A 23134-nucleotide genomic window follows, 5' to 3' on the forward strand; every position below is an offset into this window, starting at 1 on the left:
ACACTTGAGAATGGTGTTACAGAGATTGAGAGATCAACAGTTGTTTGCCAAGTATAGCAAGTGTGAATTTTGGCTTGAACAAGTTGGATTCCTGGGGCACATAGTGTCTAAAGCCGGAATCGAAGTAGATCCTGCTAAGGTAAAAGCAGTAGTGGAATGGGAAAGTCCCAAGAATGTTACTGAAATTAGAAGCTTCCTGGGTTTAGCTGGATACTACCGGCGTTTCATCGAGAGTTTTGCTCGGATCTCAGCACCAATGACCAAGTTGACTAAAAAGGGTGTGAAATTCGACTGGGCAGAAGAATGTGAGAAGAGCTTCCAGGAATTGAAAGAAAAGTTGGTGACTGCCCCTGTGCTGACTATTCCTGAAGGCACAGGTGGGATGACAGTTTATACCGATGCTTCCAAAGTTGGGTTGGGTTGTGTTCTCATGCAACGCGGGAAGGTAATAGCATATGCATCCCGACAACTAAAGGAATATGAGAAGAATTACCCCACTCATGACTTGGAACTAGCGGCAGTCATTTTTGCCCTTAAGATCTGACGACACTATTTGTATGGAGAGAGGTGTGAGATATACCGCGACCACAAGAGCCTGAAATACTTCTTCACCCAGAAGGATTTGAATATGAGACAGAGAAGATGGCTTGAACTCATGAAGGATTATGACTGCGATATTCAGTATCATCCCGGCAAGGCTAATGTAGTGGCTGATGCATTAAGTCGGAAGACACAGACTGTGTCGCTTTCATGCTTAGTAGTAAGCTCACCACTTGTGCAAGAGGCGATGCTAATGGAAGAGACCCTCTTGTATGAAGGGGCAACCCTAGAGCTTGAACCTCAACCAGAAAACCTTAAATGGTTGACGGCATCCTTATCGGCTCTACAAGTGCATCCGGCAATTAGGCAAGAGGTGATAATGAAGCAGCCTTTGGATCCTGAATTGCAGCGGATCAGAGTTAAGGTTCAAGACCAAACAATGAACGACCCAGATTTTACTTTAGCCAGTGATGGGGCATTGATGTTTCGGGACAGATTGTGTGTACCCGATGATTTGGATATACAGGATAAAATCGTGAGAGAAGCACACAGCTCCGAGTACTCACTTCATCCAGGAAGTACCAAAATGTACAAAGACCTCAAACAGAGTTACTGGTGGCCAAGCATGAAAGTCACCATAGCTTTGTATGTGGCGACTTGTCTTACCTGTCAGAAGGTGAAAGCTGAGAGGCATCGACCTTATGGTACCCTTCAGCCACTCCCAGTACCAGAATGGAAGTGGGAAAGGATTACAATGGACTTCGTCACCGGACTATCAGGTACACCTAAGGGAATGGATGCGATATGGGTGATTGTGGATCGGCTTACCAAGACTGCTCATTTCATTCCTATCAAGACCAAGTTCTCCATGGCCAAACTAGCACAACTTTACATGGACAACATAGTGCGTTTACATGGAGTGCCAGTGAGCATTGTTTCAGATAGGGACCCAAGGTTCACTTCCAGATTTTGGAAAAGCTTACAGCGTGCCTTGGGATCGCAACTGAACTTGAGTACAGCTTTTCACCCACAGACGGACGGTCAGTCGGAGCGAACCATACAGATATTAGAAGACATGCTCAGGGCATGTGCAATGGAGATGAGTGGCAGCTGGGAAGAATATATACCTCTTATGGAGTTTGCATATAATAATAGTTACCAAGCTACAATTGGGATGGCTCCATATGAGGTGTTATATGGCAGAAAATGCAGAACTCCTTTGTATTGGGATGAGGTAGGTGAACGTCGAATGTTAGGACCTGAGATGATCCAAATGACTTGTGACAAGGTCGACGTTATTAGAGAACGGATTAAAGCAGCTCAGTCCCGTCAAAAGAGCTATGCGGACACCCGCAGGAAGGAGGTTGAATTTCAGCCAGGAGAAAAGGTATTTCTCAAGATCTCTCCTACTAAAGGTTTGCAAAGGTTTCACAGAAAGGGGAAGTTGAGCCCAAGATACATGGGACCATTTGAGATCTTGTCCCGGGTTGGCTCAGTAGCTTACATGCTTGCCCTGCCACCTTCACTTGGAAATGTTCACAATGTATTCCATATATCCATGCTGAAGAGGTACGTGCATGATCCATCTCATGTACTACCCGTGGAACCAGGGTACCTAGAAGCTGATATGACCTATACAGAGCAGCCAGCTGAGATTTTGGACCGGAAGGTGATAACCCTTCGCAACCGCTCCATTTCCTATGTAAAGGTGCGATGGGCTAATCATTCACTTGAAGAAGCATCTTGGGAGGTAGAAGAAGAAATGCGAGCCAAGTACCCTCATCTTTTTGATCAACCAGGTACGCAATTTCGAGGACGAAATTTTTCAGAAGGGGGGGGTAATGTAATATCCCGCTTCTTAAACCCGGTCTGATTTCGCGGTTGAACCGGTTTAACCATGCAGGAACCGAGCCAGAGGATGTTAGAGCGGGTTCCTTATGGGCTATGATGGCACGGGTGACCCTAAACACCGGCTGGCACGACAAGTCCGAGCCAGTGCCAGAAGAGACGGGAGTGCCCAAACCGTGTACGTGCACCTACCATAAGGCTATGTACGGATAAAACAGGTATTATATCTGTATTTTAAGATATATACGTAGGCTACAATGTATGCCTGGGGTGGGGTTTGAGCCGAGGTCCGAGCCCGGTCAAAATCCCAAGTTTTGACTCTCGGGTGGGTATGACAGGTGGGTACCCCACCCACCTGAGTGACCCATCCATCACTATTCACTTAAATAGGAATAGTATATAAAGCTTTATGACTTCTTTTCTTTCCATTTATTACCCCCGCACGTTCGGTGAGAAAAGTAAAGAGGAGAGAGAAAAAAGAAAGGGAAGAAGAAAGGAAGAGGAAGAAAGGGAGGATCTCAGTGGCGCCGAAGCTCGATCTTGCCATTCCGGTGCCGGGAGAGTAATCTTCAACTCGAGATCTACAGTTGGAGGTAAGAAAAGTTGGGTTTTATGAACATTCACCATACCCACGCTTTAAACCCTTGATTCGAGTATGGTTTCTTAAGATCTTGTAAACACCCTTTGAAATGATGAATCTAAGGTTTAATAGATGATTTATGTGTTGATCTTGAAGGATTTGAAGAGATATTGACAAGGTAGAAGGAGCATTGTGAGTTGGAAGTGATTTGGAGGGTTTGAAGTCATTCTTGAGCAAAGAAGGTAAGATGGTTCCCCTCACTTGAATCTAACTTAAATATAAGCTAGAACCATCCTATAGGACTCTAAAGGTGTGAAGAATGGGTTGAGAAAAGCCCTATTTGGGTCCCCAAGGAATGGAGGAAGTTGAGAAGAAACTGGGGTTTTTCCGCCAAAACCGGCGGGTACAACCGGTGGGTAGACAACCCACCTGAGACACCCACCTGAGACACCCACCTGAGAGGACCAGGGGGGTTCTGGCCAAACCGGCGGGTAGGACCGGCGGGTCCTACCGGCGGGTCCATACCCGCCGGTCCAAAACCGGCGGGTAGGACCGGTGGGTAGACAACCCACCTGAGTGACCCACCCGAGTGGCCAGAATGTGATTTTTAGGTCCGATCGAGCCCAAATCGGACGTGGGACCTTCTTTCGACGTTCTAAACACGATTTTGACGTCGGATTTCATTAATTTTGATTCTAAAATGGTGAAGTACTAACCCCACTCAATTTTGTTAGGTTGACCAAAGCCTTCCCGATTCGCTCCGGATCTCGCCCGTACCGAACGGGAATCCTTGTACGCTACAGGTAAGTGGAGAGAGGACGTTTGGCCTTGTTCCAAGGCATTTGTTTGGCATTCATGTAACTATATCTAATTTAGTCATGTCATCATGAATGCGCTATATAGATTAGTCATTTCACTCATTGATGTGCATATATGCTATGTTTACTTTTCAAATGCAAATTAAATGAGATGTTATATGTTGAATGTGGACATTATGTTGCATAATGCATTGATAGACTAGATGCCGTGGTCGGCTTGGAAACGAATGCATTGGTGGCCCGTGGTATGGGACACGGAGGCACTATGCAGTCGTACTGCATATAGGAGCATGCGGTATTAGGATTCTCACCATCCCGTGCTACGACCCTTCCCAACAGGGGTTGAGGTGTTGGGTTGCCATTTGGGGGGAAGCAGGGGTCGCGGTTGTCGGACACTGTGGCGGTTAGGCATTACGCCCGGCGAGTCGTGTAGGACAGCCGGCAACCCCGGTGGTATTTCAAGAGGGCCAATCGTACTGCTTTTAAATTGCTGGAGTCAGCACTGTCATTTAATTTATTTACATTTCTGTTGAGAGCCGGTGGACGGCATTGTCTTTATTTTTCCGAGTACTCACGGTGGGCCTTCTCCAACAGCCCTATGGGCGTATCGCGGGAGGGAGTTCGCGGCTCGTACCCGGAGTATACGCGCACTGTGGTTGTAGTAGCACTAAAAACCAAAGACTTAGTAATGTTGATTAGGTGTATGTGATCTAAAATGATTTGCATGGCATGTAGTGCATATGATGTGTTGTGATGTGTGGACTGTTGTGTGTGGTCCACCTCTCTACTTACTGAGCTAGTGAGCTCATTCCACGTGTACACCCCTTTTTTTAGATGATTTTGCAGGTCATGCATCTGAGGAGCAGGGGGTGGGTCCCACCGTCGAGTTCCCTGAGGAGGACTGGTGGACCCCTGAGGAGTTTGAGCACGGCGTAGACTGCGCGTGTGAGAGCTGTGTTGCGGGGCAGCGGTTCTGAGGCCGAGCTGAGCTCCAGCCTTGATACCGATGCCGGGCTGTGTACTCTGATGTTGTTGATAATTTCCTGTATATAATTGATATTCAAACTTTATTCTTTTTGTGTATATATATCATGCCTTCGGGCCCAAATGTATATAATTATGGTATCGCCATTTGGGTATCAGGTATATGGGAATTATTACAGGTAAAACTTAGTCTTCCGCTGATTTGATGAGTAGATGTTAGTGTGTGTATGCTGTGGTGGAATACAGTGTCTGATGATCCTGGCAGGTTTGGGTTAACCGGTGTTAACTCGGTCACCGCTCCGGTTCAGTGCGAACGGGGTGTGACAGTTTTGGTATACTTTTATTTACGCAACCTCCATCAGGGCTCAATTTGAAGTTGGCTCTTGGTTAGCCAACTCCAGAGAGGAGTGAGATTAATTTGGATTTAACTCAAGTTCTAGCCTTTCTCAAATAGGGGTAAAATGGAGTTCTTTGTTTACAAGGGAAACTCCATTACTAGGCCCACCTGTAGAACGTGCAACCAATGAGCATCAAAGTAGCGTCTCAAAGTGTTTGGAATCACTCAAAGCAAGCATCATAGCTATGTATGCTCAAACAATCCATAGGAAGTGAGCGGAATGATGGAAAACATAACTTGATCCAAAAACCTATTTGAAACAAACCTTTCACCCTAAAGATGAGAAATTCGAGCTGGGCTAGACACTTTCTATGTCATTCCTTATTATGAAGTGCCCCTCAAGGGAAATCCTAGGGGGATAGATATGTTTACCTATGAATACTAAAAATTCAATCTTACCGGGACCAGATCCATGGATGAGCCTAAAAGCTTTATTTATAACTTGGAAATGTCAGGCCGCTTCACTTTAATTTATTGCTTGAAAATGGTTCAAAGTGACCAGGTAAAGTTGCTTACTAAGGGCTATTTTCTCTTATTTCTTTAGGAAGGTGCTAAGATTTATCAGTGCATCCATTTCGAATTTGTTTGTATTGTCCAAAAGGCCACGAAAGAGAAAGGGATAAAAAACCAAGATGAATTCTTCTCAAGTAAATCTGTTTCTGTTCCTATATATATGGGTCCAGGGAAATATTTATGATAAAAAGAGAGAGTAAAACCTAGAACGATGCCACTCCAAGAGAGAGACACCTTGCATGGAAAGTTGGCAAGCGTGAGACTTCAAGACAAATTTCCCTATATAGAACACCCATCCAATATTTTGAAGAGACCACTGAAAGGTAAATATACTTGGATTATATCTCATAAAAATACATACATACATGTACTTTATTTCAATGACATAAATTTAATGATTTTTCAAAAAAAAAAAGTTTTAATGATTCTAATATTTTAAAAAAGGGAATTTATCTCACGGACTAAAAAAGTGGAGGAAGGAATCTTCTGCTCCATATCTTAAATTAATAAATTCCTTGTACCAAAAAAAAAAAAAAAATTAATAAATTCCATTATTAATTTTTTTTGGTCAGGAATTCCATTATCAAAGTATATTTTTTTTTCCAGAATTATTAATAATATCTTACGGACATTTCGATTCGGGTCTCGATTGCAATTAGGCGAAACCCCATTCTCCGAGAGACGAAAAAAATTCTGACGGATCTTTTTGCTCTCGAAATACACAGAGACAGAGGGAGATGACGAGAGCGCGGAGAGAAAAAACACCAGTAGCTACCAAGGAAGAAGAAGAAGACGCGAAGTAGACACAATCCGCAAACAATGCGTCGCGATTTGTCTCGTTTCGTTCAGCTAAGATGCCTTATTTTTCTTTTTGTGGCTGCTATCATCATTTTTCTCGCTTTCCCAACCTCTCACCCGGTACTTCTTCTTTCTTGAATGTTCTTTGTTTTTCTTTCTCTTTTTATATATAGGTTCATTCCTGCAAAGCTAATGCAGAATTGCTAATTTCCTGTTATATATTTTGCTTGTAATTATACTTGTTCGCTGGAAAGCATTCCTTTCCTAGCTAGTACATGGGGATCAACTCACTGAAATGTTTAACATTTGGGGATCTGGATCCTTAACCAGAAGTTTGTTTTTCCCGCGATCTATTTGTAAGTTTGATGGACTTTGGAGGCCTTGTGAATTGGAAAACCGTCTCATCTTGAATGTTACGGAATTCAAGACTTGTTTTTTTGCAAATTGAAAAGCTAGCATTTTCTTTTCAAATTTTGGGTCGGCGTAAAATGTTAGGAGTGATTAGTGACTCAAATTAGTATACGGATTTGAAATCCAAGACCTGCCAAAGGACAAGTCATTCCTTAGCAGTATAGTTAAGTTCCTATTTGCTCCGAACTTAGAATTTGTCACTTTCCAATTGGTGTGATGGGAAACTTCAGTCTTTTATGTTATGTCTGCACTCTGCAGAACAATGGAGATCAGTTGGTAGAAGAAACATGCCGAAGGATTAATTGTGAAACCACAAGAAAAATAAACAACTAAGCAATAGATCGGAGCAAAGATTTATATTTTATTTCACTTTTTGGTGGTGTTTGGAGAACCCTTCTTTGTAAAGAAAGAGCCAAGGAATGATGTCAGGAAAACTTATGCCATATGAGTTTTGGATTACATGTTCTTTAACTGGATCTCTGAGGCTGCCAACATCAAAAGAAAGTAGATGATTTTTGGTGCTCAAGAAGTCAAGAACTCACTGAAATACGTGGATTTCATATGGGAATGAAGTCATATTATAACAAAAAAGTAGTGGCTGCAGTATTCTTCCAAACAACAGCATTGAAGAAGCTGATCAACAAACCAGATCAGTGGATTTGGAGCTTTTGCGAACCTGCCAATTAATCTCATGATCTGCAGCCAATGCAGTGAGTGGAAGAAGTTGAGAAAATCCTTAGTTGGTGAGATTGGGAGTGGTATCTCTGGTGTCTCTCTTTTCTTCTTCACTCACCTGAGAATACAAGCTTACATATTCTCTCTTAAAAGAAAAAAGTAGGAAATCAAAAGGTCACCTCCACTACTTCCTCCCTTGATTTGAAAGTTAAATCAATAGAAGATAAGGAATTGAATTCATCAGTGCTGAAGCTAAGCAAGGAGAGATGCAGGAAATGTTGAGCTCTTTTGTCCAAAAAAGGTGGTTTTTACCTCTATGTGAGGATTAACCTGAACACAGCTTTGCTCCATGATCGATGTTGGGAAAATATGTAAATTTTGTTGATATATAATTTGAGATGAACATTACAACTGTTGATATTCATTAAAAATTGCAACTGATTTCTCCCAGAAATGAAATAAATTCACAAAAAAACTTGTGTTTTTAGTGCAAGATGCTTTCCAGTTTAAAGCATAGACTTATTATGCAGCCACAAGACTTAGTGACAGGAAAAAAAGATGTAGAGTTTGCACGAAGGTTCTCCATATGGTCTTTATTGAACTAGAAAAAGAATACGATAGAGCCCCTTGAGAGTTAATTTGGCATGTATAGTGTACTAGAGAAGAGAGGTGTCAAGTAAGTATGTGAAAATAATTAAAGATATCTATGAGGGCATGGTGACTAGTGTGAGAATTGTGGGGGGGCGTCAAAGTAGTGAATTCCCAATCACAATTGGGTTACATCAATGATTTGACTAAGAACATCCAAGATGAGGTTCCGTGGTGTATGTTTTTTGTTGATGATATTATTTTGGTGGATAAGATAAAAACAAGGATTAATGCGAAGTTGGAGTTATGGAGATCAACATTGGAATCAAGAGGTTTTAAGATAAGTAGAACAAAGGCAGAGTATATGGTGTGTAACTTTAGTTGCACTAAGATGGATAATGAAATGGAGGAGAGAGAGATACCGCAAAGTGATTGTTTTAGTTATCTGGGGTCAACCATAAATAAAGAAGGTGATATAGAGGATGATGTTTCACCAGAGAATTAAAATGGGATGGATGAAATAGAGAGGTGTGTTTGGAGTGTTTTGTGATCAATGTATTCCCTTACAGCTTAAAGGAAAATTCTATAGAACAATTGTACGACCGGCTATGATATATAGGGCGGAATGTTGGGAAGTTATGAAGCATCATATAGATAAATTATGTAGCAGAGATGAGGATGTTGAGATGTATGTATGGCAAAATTAGGGAAAATAGAGGAAGGACTGACCATATAAGATCTGATTTGGGAGTTGCCCTGATACATGATAAGCTTCGTGAAAGTCATTTGAGGTGGCATAACCATGTTCAACGTAGGGTTGGGGATGCACCAGTATAGGGGATTGATTTGATTCAAATTGAAGGAACTAAAAAAGCTAGGGCTGGCCTAAAAGGACTCTAGGAGAAGTAGTGAGGAAAGATATGCACAATTTAGGTTTTGATTCAAGTATGACCTCAAATAGAGCTGCTTGGAGGACAAGGATCCATGTAGCCAACCCCATTTAGGTGGGATATTGCTGAGTTGTTGCGGTGTTTTTTTCTTTGTACCAGCTAAAAACTCCATGTGTGGGCTGCTATTGGAGTAACCTGAACTGACTAGGAACTTATCTAAGGAATACCAAAACTCAAACTGGAACTTATATGAAGTGTCCCAGCATGACTCAACAACTAACAATCATTAAAAATGAAAGAAATAAAGACTCACTACTAGCCCACAATTAGATTGGGCCCATCCATTGATCCATTGGTTCAAACCAAACCAAAAACTGGTTCAGTTTGTAAAAACCTCAGGCCTACAAAAGAGGCCAACTATAAACAGCCGCAGGTCCTCTTTCTATACTTCCTATTGGCCACTGAAATCTGCATCAATATATGGTCCTGTTATAGTGTCCAGCGTAATATATTCTAGAAGAGTCCATTAAAGTAGTATTCCTACTGAAGGCTTCTGGAAAATTTTTATAGAAGGAAATGCATGTATGGTTGTGAAGATTTTATGAAGTTTCAGTTTGAAAACTTTGAAGATTTCATTCTTTGTTATCATATTTCTGATCCCTACATTGGTGGGAATATCTTCTTTGATCTAATAGCCACAATTCCCGATGCTTAAAAGCTTCATGTTTGAGAAAAACTCTTTATTTTGCATGTAAACACAATTGCTTTTTGTTAACTTACATGGTTATACATTGATCACTGATATTGCTTGCTTTTGATATAGCATCATTATCTATATGCATACAACCTTCAAAGACATTAAAGTTCTTCAATGCTTTTTAGGCTGAAGATAAGGAGGAAGAGGTGCCTGAAATTACTCATAGAGTATTCTTGGATGTTGATACTGAAGGGCAGAGAATCGGTACAAAGCATTTACTTTGCTTAAAAGTTTTTAAATTTGACTGATGTGGTTGAACCAAATTTCAGTTTTTGTTTGTGTTACATCCGCTTATCCCAAAAGCTTAATTTGTTAAGTAAGGGCCCCACAACAATATATCAACACACAACATCCCTTGCACGTGCAGCACACCCCCCCCCCCCCAAAAAACAAAAAACAAAAAACAAAAAAAAAAACAAAAAAAAACAAAAACAAAAAACAAAAAACGGCTTTGCACGTGACATCATCATGTGGCACCAAGGGGGTAAAACCATAGGGGCACAACAACACATAATACAACACCCTGCACTTACCAGGAGTCAAACACCCAACCTCCTGACTCTAATACTATGTGACAAAATAAATAAAAGAAACCAACAAGAAGGAGAAGAAGAGAGATCTGATGATCAAGGTGTAAGATCATTCTTCATGCTTTGATCTCATGATAAATCAAAAACAGCAAGCAAGCAGCAATTTTGCTGCAGAGAAGATTAAACCTCGTTAAGGACCTCCCAAAACGATTTAACTAGACCAGAGATCTGAGTTAAACTTGCTATGATACCATGTTGCATTTGCTCCCCAAAGCTCGAGCTGTTAAGTAAGGGCCACAACAGTGTCTATCAACACATAGTTTGCACATGAACTTGGCTTTATGCTTTTCAAGTTGTTATTTTGGTTATTTGAATTTAATTTGCATTCCATTTCTTTCTTTCCTAGGCTATATTGAGCTGGAATGAATAAAAATATGCAGTTGGAAGATTTTTTTTCATTTTCTATTCATTGAGGTTACTGTTGGAGGCATTTAAGGCCCGTTTGATAACGTTTCTGCCGTTTCTGTTTCAAGAAATGGCAGAAACATAAATTTCCGTTTCTAGAAACAGAAACGGAATTGAAGGTGTTTGATAAGTCATGTTTTTAGAAGTCGATGGTAACCAGTGAAAGAATTGCCACAAGTCGTTTTCAGAAACGGCGAAACAAGTTGAACTTGTTTCACCTGGGTTGTTTCTTGAACCATAAATAAGTAAAAATTTCTATTTCTATTTCTAAAAATAAGTGAAACGAAACAGTTTTATCAAACGCTTTTTACTCCGTTTCTACTGTTTCTGGAAACAGAAATGGTAGAAACACGTTTCTTGAAACGTTATCAAACGGGCCCTTAGTATTGTGCTTCGAAATGCATTTCATTCATTGGAAGGAAAAAAAAAAAAAAAAAAGAAATAAAAATATCACATTTTTCATTTTGTTGCCATTAGCACGCTACTTTATTTTGACATACATGTCTTATGTAAATATTCATGGCTTCTAATTCATAGAAGGGTTACATTTCATTCTTCCACATATCTGAAAGATTTTGGTTATTTTGGTTGCTTACCATCCTCATGTTAACTTAAATTAGTAGAGGCGTGATGCTCATAGTTATCATAGCGCCAAGGCAAACCAAGGCGTAAATGTTGTTAAAATCATCTAAACGAAAACAATTTTAAAGATATCGAAATAAAAGATTATTTTACTAGATTTTTGGTTTTTAACAATGTTTTACCAAGATAAAATTTATAAAATTTTCAGAATTGAGAAAAACCCTAGCATTTGAAAGTTGAAAATTGTCTCTACAACCAAAAATCCAGTTCTTGTTCTTGGGGGTTGACTTTTTATCCTTTTAGAATTTGATTTTTAAACTACTTTTATTGGGTTAAAATAGGGGGGTATTTGCTTAGTTATGAATAATATCTTAAGTAAATGGAACAACCATTTACTTAAATGATATTTGGCATAGATAAATCTGAAAATATAACACGACGTGCAGTGCAGTAAGGAGACAGTCGCCTAGGACCTAAGCAAATTCCTAGACGCCAAGGCGGCCTTGACAACTATGATTACGTCATCAAAAATCAACATTTAGAGAAATGTTCTTGTTCTATAATAAGTTTGACTGGTCAAATGATTTTATTTTAACATAAGACATTTTGTATTAGGTAGAGCACAAAGTCTAAGATTACCTTAAATTTGAGTTTTAATGAAAAAGTTATATTCCAGTTAGACTTATTTTAAAGTGTGTGAATTCTGTTATAATCGCCCAAATGAAAATAATTTTATGGATGTCAAAACAAAATATTATTTACCGGACTTTGGTTTTTAGCAATGTTTTACCATGATAAGATTTATAAAATTTTTTGAATTGAGAAAAACCCCACCATTTGAAAGTTGAAAATTGCTCATACAACAAAAAATTCAGTTTTTATTCTTGGATTGGGGGTTGACTTTTTATCATTTAGAATTTGATTTTTAAACTATTTTTATTGTATTCAAATGGGGGGGCGTATTTGCTTAGTTATGAATAATATTGATATTAGACATAAATAAGTGATGTACCTTGCAGTAAGGCGACAGTTGCCTAGACTCCAACTAGGCCACCTAGACGCCTAGGCGACGCCTTGACAACTATGGTACTAATGCTGATATATATATATATATATTTATTTATTTATTATCTTTTTGATCTTTCCCAATAGATTCAACTTTTTCACTTTTTGTTTTCTAATCGAATGGTGATAGATTTTCTCTCAATTGCAACTCTTCTTCCTTTTCATGTTGATTTATAGAAGTGTTTGATTTTTGGCTGTTGGGTTATCTAGGCTGGTCAAATCACCAATGGGTACTTTTTTTTAATCTTAATTACACTTTAATTTGGACACTCCTTTGCTCGTGAGAATCTCCTATAGGATTCATTTCCTTTTCTCACTTCGCAATGCACTGGTAGCATAGTTGTCTAGACAACCCAAGCTGGTGGCCAGACGCCTAGGCGACAAGACACCCGCTTAGCAATGCCTAGGCACCCTAGGTGTGCATGCTATGTATTATTTATGCCATGATGAGAAGTAGTATGAGTCTAATGTATGATGAATGGTGAACAACAGAATCAGCAGTACGAAACAGAGAAGAAGACAGGTAAGAAAAAAAAAAAAAAAGCAGCAGCAATAGGAAACAAAATACAAATAGGCATTTCAGAATACAAGAAGAAACAAAAACAGATACAGAAATACGAGAAGAAAATAATGAGCCTTACATCCATCGGAGGATTAGGTTTCAGAAAACCACAAAACAACAGGATCACAGACTAGGGAAAGATCCCAGATTCAAAGAAAATTCAATTAACCATGATCAGAATATAAGATGCGCACCAGAGTGTAACGGATGAATCTATCTTATTAGGAGAACAGAACTTCAAAAGATGGGATTAATCCAATGATCATATTCAGAAGATTCCCTTGAGGAGAACTCTCAAGAACTGAGGTCTGATATCAGTTAAGATGGATTGATCTCAGAACATAAGGTATAACTAGATTAATCAAAGTAGCAAATAATACTCATGCATACCAACATATCAGAGCCTGAGATCAGATTTAAGAAACAAATAACTCAGATCAAGGGTATAACTTGAAGATTCCAGGAAGTAGGTCAATAGGAATTAACCCAATTGTGAACAGGATTTTAATGTCAGACCACAGGTTTGCTTAGGGTCTAATCCGGTTGCTGAAACAGGGATTATATCTGATATCTCAGGTGGTTAACAGTCGCAACAGAAACTCCAGCAAGCAGGGAGTGAATAAAATAATATAGGAACTTGAAAGCATTAACCTGAAACAATGATGTAAAGTAAAGAAAATAAGAATTAGAAGAGAAGGGATATGACCTGGAACTCACTACCCAAGGCTTATGTTGAAATTACCACCAACCAATCTACTGAATCACCACAGCAAGTGGAGAACTGCATCACCGCCACGAAACCATGAAAAGCATGGCTTCTTTGAATAATCAAATCCCAGGCTGTAGTCCCTCTAATGCCTTTATTTATAAAAAGAGATAAAAGAGAGTCATAGTTGACTCTAACAAGGAATTGAAATAATGTATAAACCAACTACTCTCTTCCTATATTACAACCTTATTAGAAAGACCTATTGGACTTAAATTCTAGCAAATAAGATAAAGGATAAGATGGCTGGATAAGAGTTCTAATAAGTAAGAACTCTTAACAAAAGCAACAACTCAGCCTTTTCCTGACTAAATGGGGTTGGCTATATGGATCCATGAGAGGGTCAAATAAAAATAAGTAAAAAAGAAAGAAACAAAGCAAAACCTCAGGAACATCCCACCTAAATAGGGTCGGCTGTATGCATAGTTGCCATGGTGTCGCCTAGGCGTCGCCAAGGTGGCGATTTGGCGTCCTGGTGGAAAAAGAAGTTCATGGCAGTGCTGCGGTTTACGTGACTCACAAATGGCGGTCACGCCTGATTTACTAGGTGGTCGATTTTTTGTAAAATGCAGGGTGATTTTGAAATGCTATGTTGATTTTTGATGATTTGATGTTACTTAATGTTGGTTTTATATGTTATAGGGTATATATTGTAGGCTTGTAGCATGCTAAATAACTTTAGAAAATAGGAGAAATAAAAAAGTAGCATACTAAATAACTTTAGAAAATAGGGAAAATAAAAAATGACACATGGCGATTTGACCGCCATGGCAACGCCATAATGGGCGATTCATCGCCAAATCGATTAGCCACCCCTCCACCGCCTTGGATCGATTTGACGCCGTGACAACTATGGTTGTATACACAGATGTTAGAACAAAATCCTCAAGTCATTGAGCCTTTTCTTCGAAGAACTGTGGTGGGATCACAAACTCTATGTGCTTAACTTTATGAGCTGTAGCAGTTGTGAGTAGTATGTCCGTGGAATCCCCCGTACTTGTATCATTGTCCTCCCACCATTGCGCCAACATCTTCAGCATCAACTGTACTCAATTCCTCGATGTCTTCACATTTGTCCTCGTCAGTTTCAGCCAATGGAATCGAGCATGTTCTCCTCTTTTAAGTCCTATTTGACCTAATTGCTGGTTTGTACTCAGATCTGCCCTTCCCTATCTAATCTGATCTGTTCTAAATGATTATGGAGCTTGTTTGGGACTTTAATGGGACTAAATACCCCTTGGCAATTTAGTCTGACATCAACTGGTGGTCATGCAAGAGTCGCAAAAGGGTGGAGTTGCGGAAGGATTTGAGTGTTTCAGTATCAATACAGCCCTCTCTTCTATTTCTTACCTTCTTTTGTTTTCTATTTTTTTCAATGCATGATTCCATGCATCTATTGTACCAAAACTCTGTACACAAACCAATTAAACTGATGCGGTTAGGCGTGGGAAATTTTGGGAGTGATTGGGTGATTTTTGTTTCCTTAATTATTAGCGTAGGGTGTGGTAAGTTTAGTAGGAGATTTTTTTTTTCAGTTTCTATTTAGGGTAGTTTCCAATTTATTTAGCTTCCATTTTGACATTGTTTGCTGCCTTTATATTGATGTAACCCAATGAAGAATTCCGAATTTTGGAGAATTAGAACTTGATAATTTTGGGTGTAAAACCATGGCTGCCGTGGATGCCTTTACCCTCCCTGTCTATCTCTGTAATCTTCTTTTCTCTCATCTTTATTTTCTTCTTCTTCTTTCAATCCTCTTCCCTATTCCCCTGCTATATATTTCCCATACCTGGAATTATTCTGTTCTGGGCGATACTACTAGGTTCGGGAAAACCTTGTCCTGGACCTTCAGCCAGAGTCGATCAGCCAAGGGACCTTGGTCGTAGGTTCCTTTTCCTTTGGAGGAATAACTCCCAAAGTTCTGGCCCCAAAGTCTTCCTCCAACCTGAGATTGAAGTCCAGCCTCAGGTCTGAACTGAGGACTACCGCCAGCATCAGTTGTTGGTTCATAACAGGTCTGATTTGGGAACTTTTGAACCTTGTCGAAGCTAGGTCTACAATCACCCTGCTGCTGTGATTCCGTACCTGTAGCCTGAGGTCGAAACCAGTCCTAGAGATCGAGATTGTTGTCCAAAGAGCTTCTTGGTCTACCGCCCTGCCCTGGTTTCTATCGGGAAGAAGAAAACAGGTTCTTCTTTTGCTTTAAAAGAATTAGTCCATGTTATTACAACTAAACCCCTATTTTCTATAGTTGTGACATATTATTCCCCTACTCTTTGTAATTCCAGAAAACCCCTCCTCTTCCAATTTTCTATTCCAGTTTGACCCTATTGTCTATTTCCATTTTTTTTAAGTGCTAGAGCTGTTCCTGAAATTTACAAGAATGCCCCTACTTCTTTGAAAACTGGTTTAGTTGTTAATTGTGGGCCCATATGATGCAGTTGGGCGTTGGGCTTGAGATAGCATTTGATTTGATTCATTTTCTTTCCTTTTTAGAGCTAGAATTAGTTTGATAGTCTTTTATTTAGATTGAATTTTTATTTTCAGTTGTCAATTAGGATAGTTTCCATTTTAATAAACTACCAATTTTATGTTTTGATTCTCTTTATATAGCTATGTAATGGAAGAAAACTCATATTGAGATTTGAAGAATTGAAGATTGAAATTGAATATTTTTTTTGGCTTTACATTGGTTTCCGTGACCTCCCCCTCCCTCTTCTGGTTTTTCCTTTTCTTCTTCTTCTTCTTCTTCTTCTTCTTCTTCTTCTTCTTCTTCTTCTTCTTCCCTCCTTATTTCCCCTCTCCTGTTATTAATTCCTCTTGCTGGCTGAAACCCTATTCTGGGCTATAGTCGTTGGTTCGAAGAAAGCTTGCCGTTAGGATTCTGGTCTGGCGATGACATCTGGTTATGAGAATTGTTGGAGAACCAGCAAACCCATCGTTTGGATCTGTTACTTGAGTTGAAGGCAGCCTGCACCTAGGCGATGAACCTCTTTGAACTTCAGGCCTTCACGATTCTTCTATGGTGAGAAATCAGGTCTGCAACTGGGCTGAAACCCTAGCTTCCGCCAGTTTCAGGTTCCCTTAGCTTCTTTGGACATCAGACTGTGGATCGATTTCAGTAGGAGTTGGGATTGGTGCCTTGATTCCAGATTTGCTGCTCAATCAACTTCTAAGCATCTAGCTCTGTTTTCATGGAGGTTTGAAGTACTGCCCTTGAGTCCTATTGTGAGGAAGAAGAAGACTGGTCTTGTATTGTTTATACATATTACTTCTGGTTATTACAGATAAATCCCTCCAACTTTTTAAGTTCTTTATTAAAGACAACCCCCTCTTTACTAGTTTGCAAAATAACCCTTCATCTTGGTTTTATTTCAGTTTGACCCCACTACCATCTTTATTCCAGAATTGATCCTTCTCTTTGGGTTTAATTCCTATTAAGTCCTTAGTCCATTATTTCACTCTAAAAAGCTCCTAGATTGTATCAGAAATTACAATATTGTCACTGGTTTGCCTCGATTGAAATATTTATTCTAATTGTGGGTCCATAAGCGACCCGATTCCCCTGGATCCGCATCACCATAAGCGATCCGATTTCTCCGGATCTGCATCATAAACAGTCAGAAAAAGAATCAACATGAAATAGCACATTGAATAAAAAGGCAGACCCCACAAAATGTCCACCCAGGTCACAAGGCAGGCCAAGGAGAACAAGGTGGGCGCCTTTAGGCATACAGAGAGGCGACAATGCACCTAGGGTAGCCAACAGTGCCTTGTCGTTTAGGGGGTGCCTAGGCAACGTCTTGAAAACCATGGTGTGCATGCCTCTGAATGTGTGTTTATGTGTAGCCAAGCACTATAAATCATAGATCACCATGGTATGCCTGTTCATTTTTTAATTCTTCTTACGCACATAAATAATTCTGTTATTTTGAGACTTTTGGTGAATAAGAACATCTCTTTTTAAAAGAGAACCACTGTGTTATTTTCTCTCATGGTTCCCTGAATAACTGCCTGTTTCTTACTTTGGATACATAAAACATAATACCGTGGTTTCCATCTTTTATCTGGTCTTAACTTTCTTGGACCTCTTTTTCTGCAGGTAGAATAGTTATTGGATTGTATGGTCAGGTTGTTCCAAAAACTGTCGGTATGTCTTTACTTTCTGTCCTACCAAGGACTTTGAAGCGATTTAATCCCTTTCCAACCATTATGCTTTTTTTTGTCTCCCTAACGATGGTTGTTGTTCGCATTCATTGATGCTTGAAAATAATAATTGTTCTATGCATGGGACGTATTATTTAATGCACTTCGTGCATTGTGGTGGACATGTCTATAACCACCAGTAAGTACAGATATTGCTGATAAAAACCAAAATTAGGGATGGCAACATGACAGGCTGAGACAAAACCATATCTGACCTACTTTAAATATTTCTTTACTTGGATCCGCTGCCTGCACCACCCCATAAAACATGCATGATCACCAGTAGTAAGATAGAACTGGGGTGGGACCCCTGCAGGCTGAGGCAGGGCCCTTAGGTCTTTTGGAAACCCAGACCTGATCCTAACCCAATGTTGGTCATACCAGGACCAAACCATTAGGGCTGGGCTGGGGTGTGGCCCTATTTAACCTGCTGTGTTGCCATCTCTACTTGTATGGTCCTTCGTCAACTGGAAAATTATACTTGGTTTTTTGCTCAAAGTAACCATTTTTGCTACTACCCTAGATTGCAAAGTACTTCCTACGCATTTAGTTCTTGAAGGGAAAACAAAACAACATATTAATGTGTATTACTTTATGCAACACAACAACGACCCATGATTGGAAGACCAAATTCTATTGCATTTAATGTGTGCATACTTTTAAATTACAAATGTAATACATATTTGTAGGTTTTGTATAACTAACATGATTTTACATATTTATAAATTACATTCAAAAAAAAAAAAACCTTCAAAGACAATAAGTGTTGATAAATTGTGGTCAGATAGCCCTGGGCAAAATGCAACTTTTATGTCAACCTTTTTTAAATGTTTTTTGAAATACAGGAATAATAGCTAAAAAGGTTCTAAAATATCAAAAGAAAATCATAAGATGAATTCAGTACTCAATTTTTGTGGTTTTCATTATCTACTATTTTTATTTTGAGGTTACTGGCACTTTATGTTTTTGCTACATGCAGGGGTGATTTGGTCATTTTAACTGTTGTTGATCGATAGGGAATTCTCTTGATTTTCCATGTCAAATTTGTTGGCCCATACCAAACCTTATTATCAAACTTCTACTAGGTGTTACCCCTTGCTTCTTAGATGGTTCAAATTCTTCAAAAGCATCTAGCTATTTTAAACAATGCTTAAAGCATTTTCCTGATGTGAAGTTTAAGTTGACTGGAAATAACACATGGTTAGAAGATTCATGGATAGCATGTCCACAAAGTTTGAGCACCAACCAAACTGTCAGTGGCAAATATAGCCAAAGCTACATAATGGCTTATGCTATCATGTGTCTCAAACCAGCCCTCATTTATATATATGTTTTAGTGATAAAATTTGGAATTATATTTTATTAAAGAAAATGGAAACAAGATATATGTCCAGGAAAATCAATGTATACAACAACAACAACAACAACATAGCCTTATCCCAACTAATTAGGGTCGGCTACATGGATCCTTGCTTTCCCATCAGCTCTATTCGAAGTCATACATGATACAAGGCCCAAGCTATGCCTGCCTTCCTCACCACTTCTCCTGAGGTCATTTTAGGTATTGCCCCTGACTCTTTTAATGAATCAAGTCACTCTGCCAAATTGGAGCATCCAAAGACCTCCGTTGAACATGGTCATGCCACCTTAAACGACTTTCTCGAAGCTTATCATGAATCGGAGCTACTCCCACGTCAGCTCTAATATGATCATTCCTTACTTTATCCTTCCAAGTTTGCCACACATCATTTTCAACTACTCTTAGTTTATCTATTTGAATCTTCTTAACTGCCCAACATTCTGCACCATACATCATAGCCGGTCGTATGACAATCCTATAAAATTTTCCTTTAAGCTTTAAAGGAATAGGCCGATCATACAACACTCCGGATGCATCTCCCCATTTCATCCATCCTATTTAATTCAATGAGCAACATCATCCTCTGTATGAAAAATATGCTGGTTTAAATGTTTTTATTGAAATTTTTTATAATACATGATTTTTAAGGTTTTTTCCCTTAAAGATTGATAATTTTCCTTTTTAGAGATGACTGAAAAAGAAAATTCCCCATTCTTTTGGGGGAAAGGGAGGTGATTTTGTGGATTATATTTGATTGATCTCAATCAAAATGGATCTTTAGCTGAAATTGAAGTTATATATAGGACACTGCTAAAAACTTTGTAAGAGGAATCATGATATATTTCTGTTTGGGCTGTCCATCAGCTGGATACAGATTGGTCAAGATCCCTCCCATCAAAATCCAGTCCATTTATGAAAGATCCGTTTAATTTGACGAAGGTTGAACTACCTTGATGCACTTTGATTAAGATCCAAGGCTTATTAAAATATACATTATTTGTTATATTATATAGTGTTTATTTTTGACTATTTTGTGTTTGTACTTTAGTAATCTGGAGAAAAGATGTAATATGTTATATTTATGCATGATAAAGAAATGAATAAAATCTAATCAAATATTAGTGTCTGAATCTGATTGTACTATTAATCATCGGACCTGAACACTGATCACCTAGGTAGATCTATATGATTATTAATTGGATTGTAGATAGTCCAATTAATGAAAAGATTCAAATATGGATCCACCAGGATCTGCTCTGAGGCTGACCCTTTGGCAGTCCTCCTTTCTGTCATTTTGGCTGGCCGAAATGTTGCCAAAATTAACTGAAATATTTGATGTTCTTGGTCAAAATATTGGATCTATTAATATTCCGTGGTAGGTGTTTCTGACCTTGGTAGAAACTGACTGAATTTTTGGATTTTAAGACCACAAAAGTGTGGGTAAGTTTACTAATTTAAACTTGGCAGGTCCTTTTTTCTATTTTATATTTTTCTTATAAAAGTAATATGATACTTTTGTAGTAGTTAAGATAGGATTTATTTATGTCTAATTTGAGGTGTGTAACTGAATTGTACGTGTTCTTATTGTTTTAATATACTGGTAAGTGACTAAAATAGTAACCTGCATTTTAGTGATACTTGTACTGTTTTACCCTGGATTTGCAGTAAATAATTGGAAGTTTCTTTTCCTAACACCTTGCTATTTCTGTTTTTGCAGAAAATTTCAGGGCTTTATGCACAGGTACTTGGAGGAACTTCCTGTGTATCCTTTGGCTATTATTTATGTTTAAGTTGTCAGAATCACAGTTATTGCTATATTGTTTTTGCATCATCTATTTTCTTCTTCCTTTGGCTTAACTGTATTTTGGGTAAACTTTTTTTGTTTTCTTTAATGGTTTTGATCTGTTAATTTTCAATTGTAGGGGACAAAGGCAAGGTTGCCAGTGGAAAGAAGCTCCACTATAAAGGAAAACCGTTTCACCGTATTGTTTCTGGTTTCATGATCCAAGGTGGAGATATTGTTTCTGGAGATGGGAAAGGAAGCGAATCTATTTATGGTGGCACATTTCCTGATGAAAATTTCAAGATAAAACACTCGCATGCAGGTCCTCTACCTCTTGACTTCGTCAAATGTTCTTTTTTGCTTTTACACAACTTCATGCGTGAGTAATCCTACATCTCTTCAGAGACATCCTATAAGATTGGAGCGATACAGAGAAGACTAGCATGCACAAGGATGACATGCACAAATCGAGAAGTGGTGGTGATTCCCACGTCCCCAACCATCTGCGATCGAACCTTCTTTAGTTTGCTTTCCCTCACTCTATAAAAAAAATATTAAGAACTGCCTAGTGTAGTTAATGAGATGTGGTGCACAAAAAGCCCACTCTCACCAAGAGGTCTCGAAAACGATACAGAGAAGATTAGCATGGTCCCTGCACAAGGATGACACGCACAAATCGAGAAATGGTCCAAATTTTTTTGCCGTCGCTATGGAAATGGACTAAGAGTGGTGGTGGGCCCCATGTCCCCAATCATCTACGATCGAACCTTCTTTAGTTTGCTTTCCCTCACTCTATAAACAATTATTAACAACTGCCTGGCACAGTTAATGAGCTGTGGTGCACAAAATCCCAGTCGGACCAGGAGGTCTCGAGTTCGAGCCTCTTGGCTGTTACCTACTTCCCCTCCCTACCTATCAGGAAAAAAAAAAATCCTGATCACCTTTTTCTATATATTTGAAAATGTATTTTGCTCTGAATGTTCATTATATTTCTTTTGCATGTTTTATGATATGTTCCTTAAATGTCAATTTTTTTATTGATCTTTGAATCTCAGAGTTATTTCTCTATCAATTGTAGGTGTTGTTTCCATGGTAAACTCAGGACCTGATTCTAATGGCTCACAGTTCTTCATAACCACAGTCAAAACCGGCTGGTAAGTTAAACAGCTTTTTGGATAATGCGGGGGTACTGTGGTATTTTGCATTACACATGAACAGGTGGCTGGGTGCAGGTGACTGGACTGTATTGACTAGGACATCTGTGTCACTTGGCCTCTGAAGTACTCTCCCAGAAATATAAAGGAGAAAAATAGAAAGAATCATCCAATTAAATATTTTAAAATCTCTAGAGATCAGATAGACACTGCCACAGGAGGCAAATAAATTGGATGTTTAATGATCAATTCAGGCTGATTCTCTCACATCTCCTTAATGTGGTGCATCATCTAGATTTACAGCCAGGATGAAGTGAGTGCAGAATGTGTATCATTAGAACAGTTTATTACTTATGTGTAGCCATTTCCCCTAAATTATCTATTCTACTTTTTTTTTTTTGGTATATGTTTCTTAACCCATATGAAACATCTATTAGGCTGGATGGGGAGCATGTTGTCTTTGGCAAGGTTATTGAAGGAATGGATACTGTATATGCAATAGAGGGGGGAGCTGGGACCTATAGTGGGAAACCTCGGAAGAAGGTTGTTATTGCAGACTCAGGGGAGATACCCAAGAGCAAGTGGGATGAAGAAAGTTGACAAGTTCACCAACTAGTTTGTAGCAATAGCAGCAACTCCATGGTATGACCGTGCAAAGGTTCTTCAGATATTTGAGCTGTGTTGTAAAATGTTCAAGTCAATTTAGGTTGTGCATGGTTTTTTAGATTAAGTTTAGGCCTTTATTGTTGGCTAATAGTGTCATGTATTTTGAAGCTGTTACTGATATATAGAAATTCTCATTTTGTAAAGGAAATGCGTCATTCTTCGCAGTTTCTTTTTAAATGGAGATTATCTGTAATCG

At 38.9% G+C, this 23134-nt stretch overlaps 1 protein-coding gene and 2 pseudogenes across 1 annotated transcript; all 3 read left to right on the top strand.

Annotated features, from left to right (window-relative positions):
• The first annotated feature begins 6317 nt into the window (after positions 1 to 6317).
• LOC122081044 (peptidyl-prolyl cis-trans isomerase CYP21-1) lies at positions 6318 to 23081 on the top strand. Its single transcript, XM_042647995.1, has 7 exons — positions 6318 to 6598; positions 9925 to 10003; positions 17872 to 17919; positions 21053 to 21076; positions 21258 to 21440; positions 22197 to 22272; positions 22710 to 23081. The coding sequence occupies exons 1-7, from the start codon at positions 6500 to 6502 to the stop codon at positions 22870 to 22872; spliced, it is 672 nt and encodes a 223-aa protein (XP_042503929.1). The 5' UTR covers positions 6318 to 6499; the 3' UTR covers positions 22873 to 23081.
• Positions 21512 to 21607, top strand: LOC122087105 (annotated as a pseudogene).
• LOC122087102 lies at positions 21721 to 21816 on the top strand (annotated as a pseudogene).
• Positions 23082 to 23134: the final 53 nt, after the last annotated feature.

The sequence above is a fragment of the Macadamia integrifolia genome, chromosome 1 (genome assembly GCF_013358625.1).
Source record: "Macadamia integrifolia cultivar HAES 741 chromosome 1, SCU_Mint_v3, whole genome shotgun sequence".
Classification (NCBI taxonomy): Eukaryota; Viridiplantae; Streptophyta; class Magnoliopsida; order Proteales; family Proteaceae; genus Macadamia; species Macadamia integrifolia.

Coding starts and splice junctions, on each gene's coding strand:
- LOC122081044 (XM_042647995.1), top strand. CDS start 6,500: ATGCGTCGCGATTTGTCTCGTTTCGTTCAGCTAAGATGCCTTATTTTT. Junction 21,077..21,257: donor TTTCAGGGCTTTATGCACAG/GTACTTGGAGGA, acceptor TTTCAATTGTAG/GGGACAAAGGCAAGGTTGCC. Junction 21,441..22,196: donor GATAAAACACTCGCATGCAG/GTCCTCTACCTC, acceptor TATCAATTGTAG/GTGTTGTTTCCATGGTAAAC.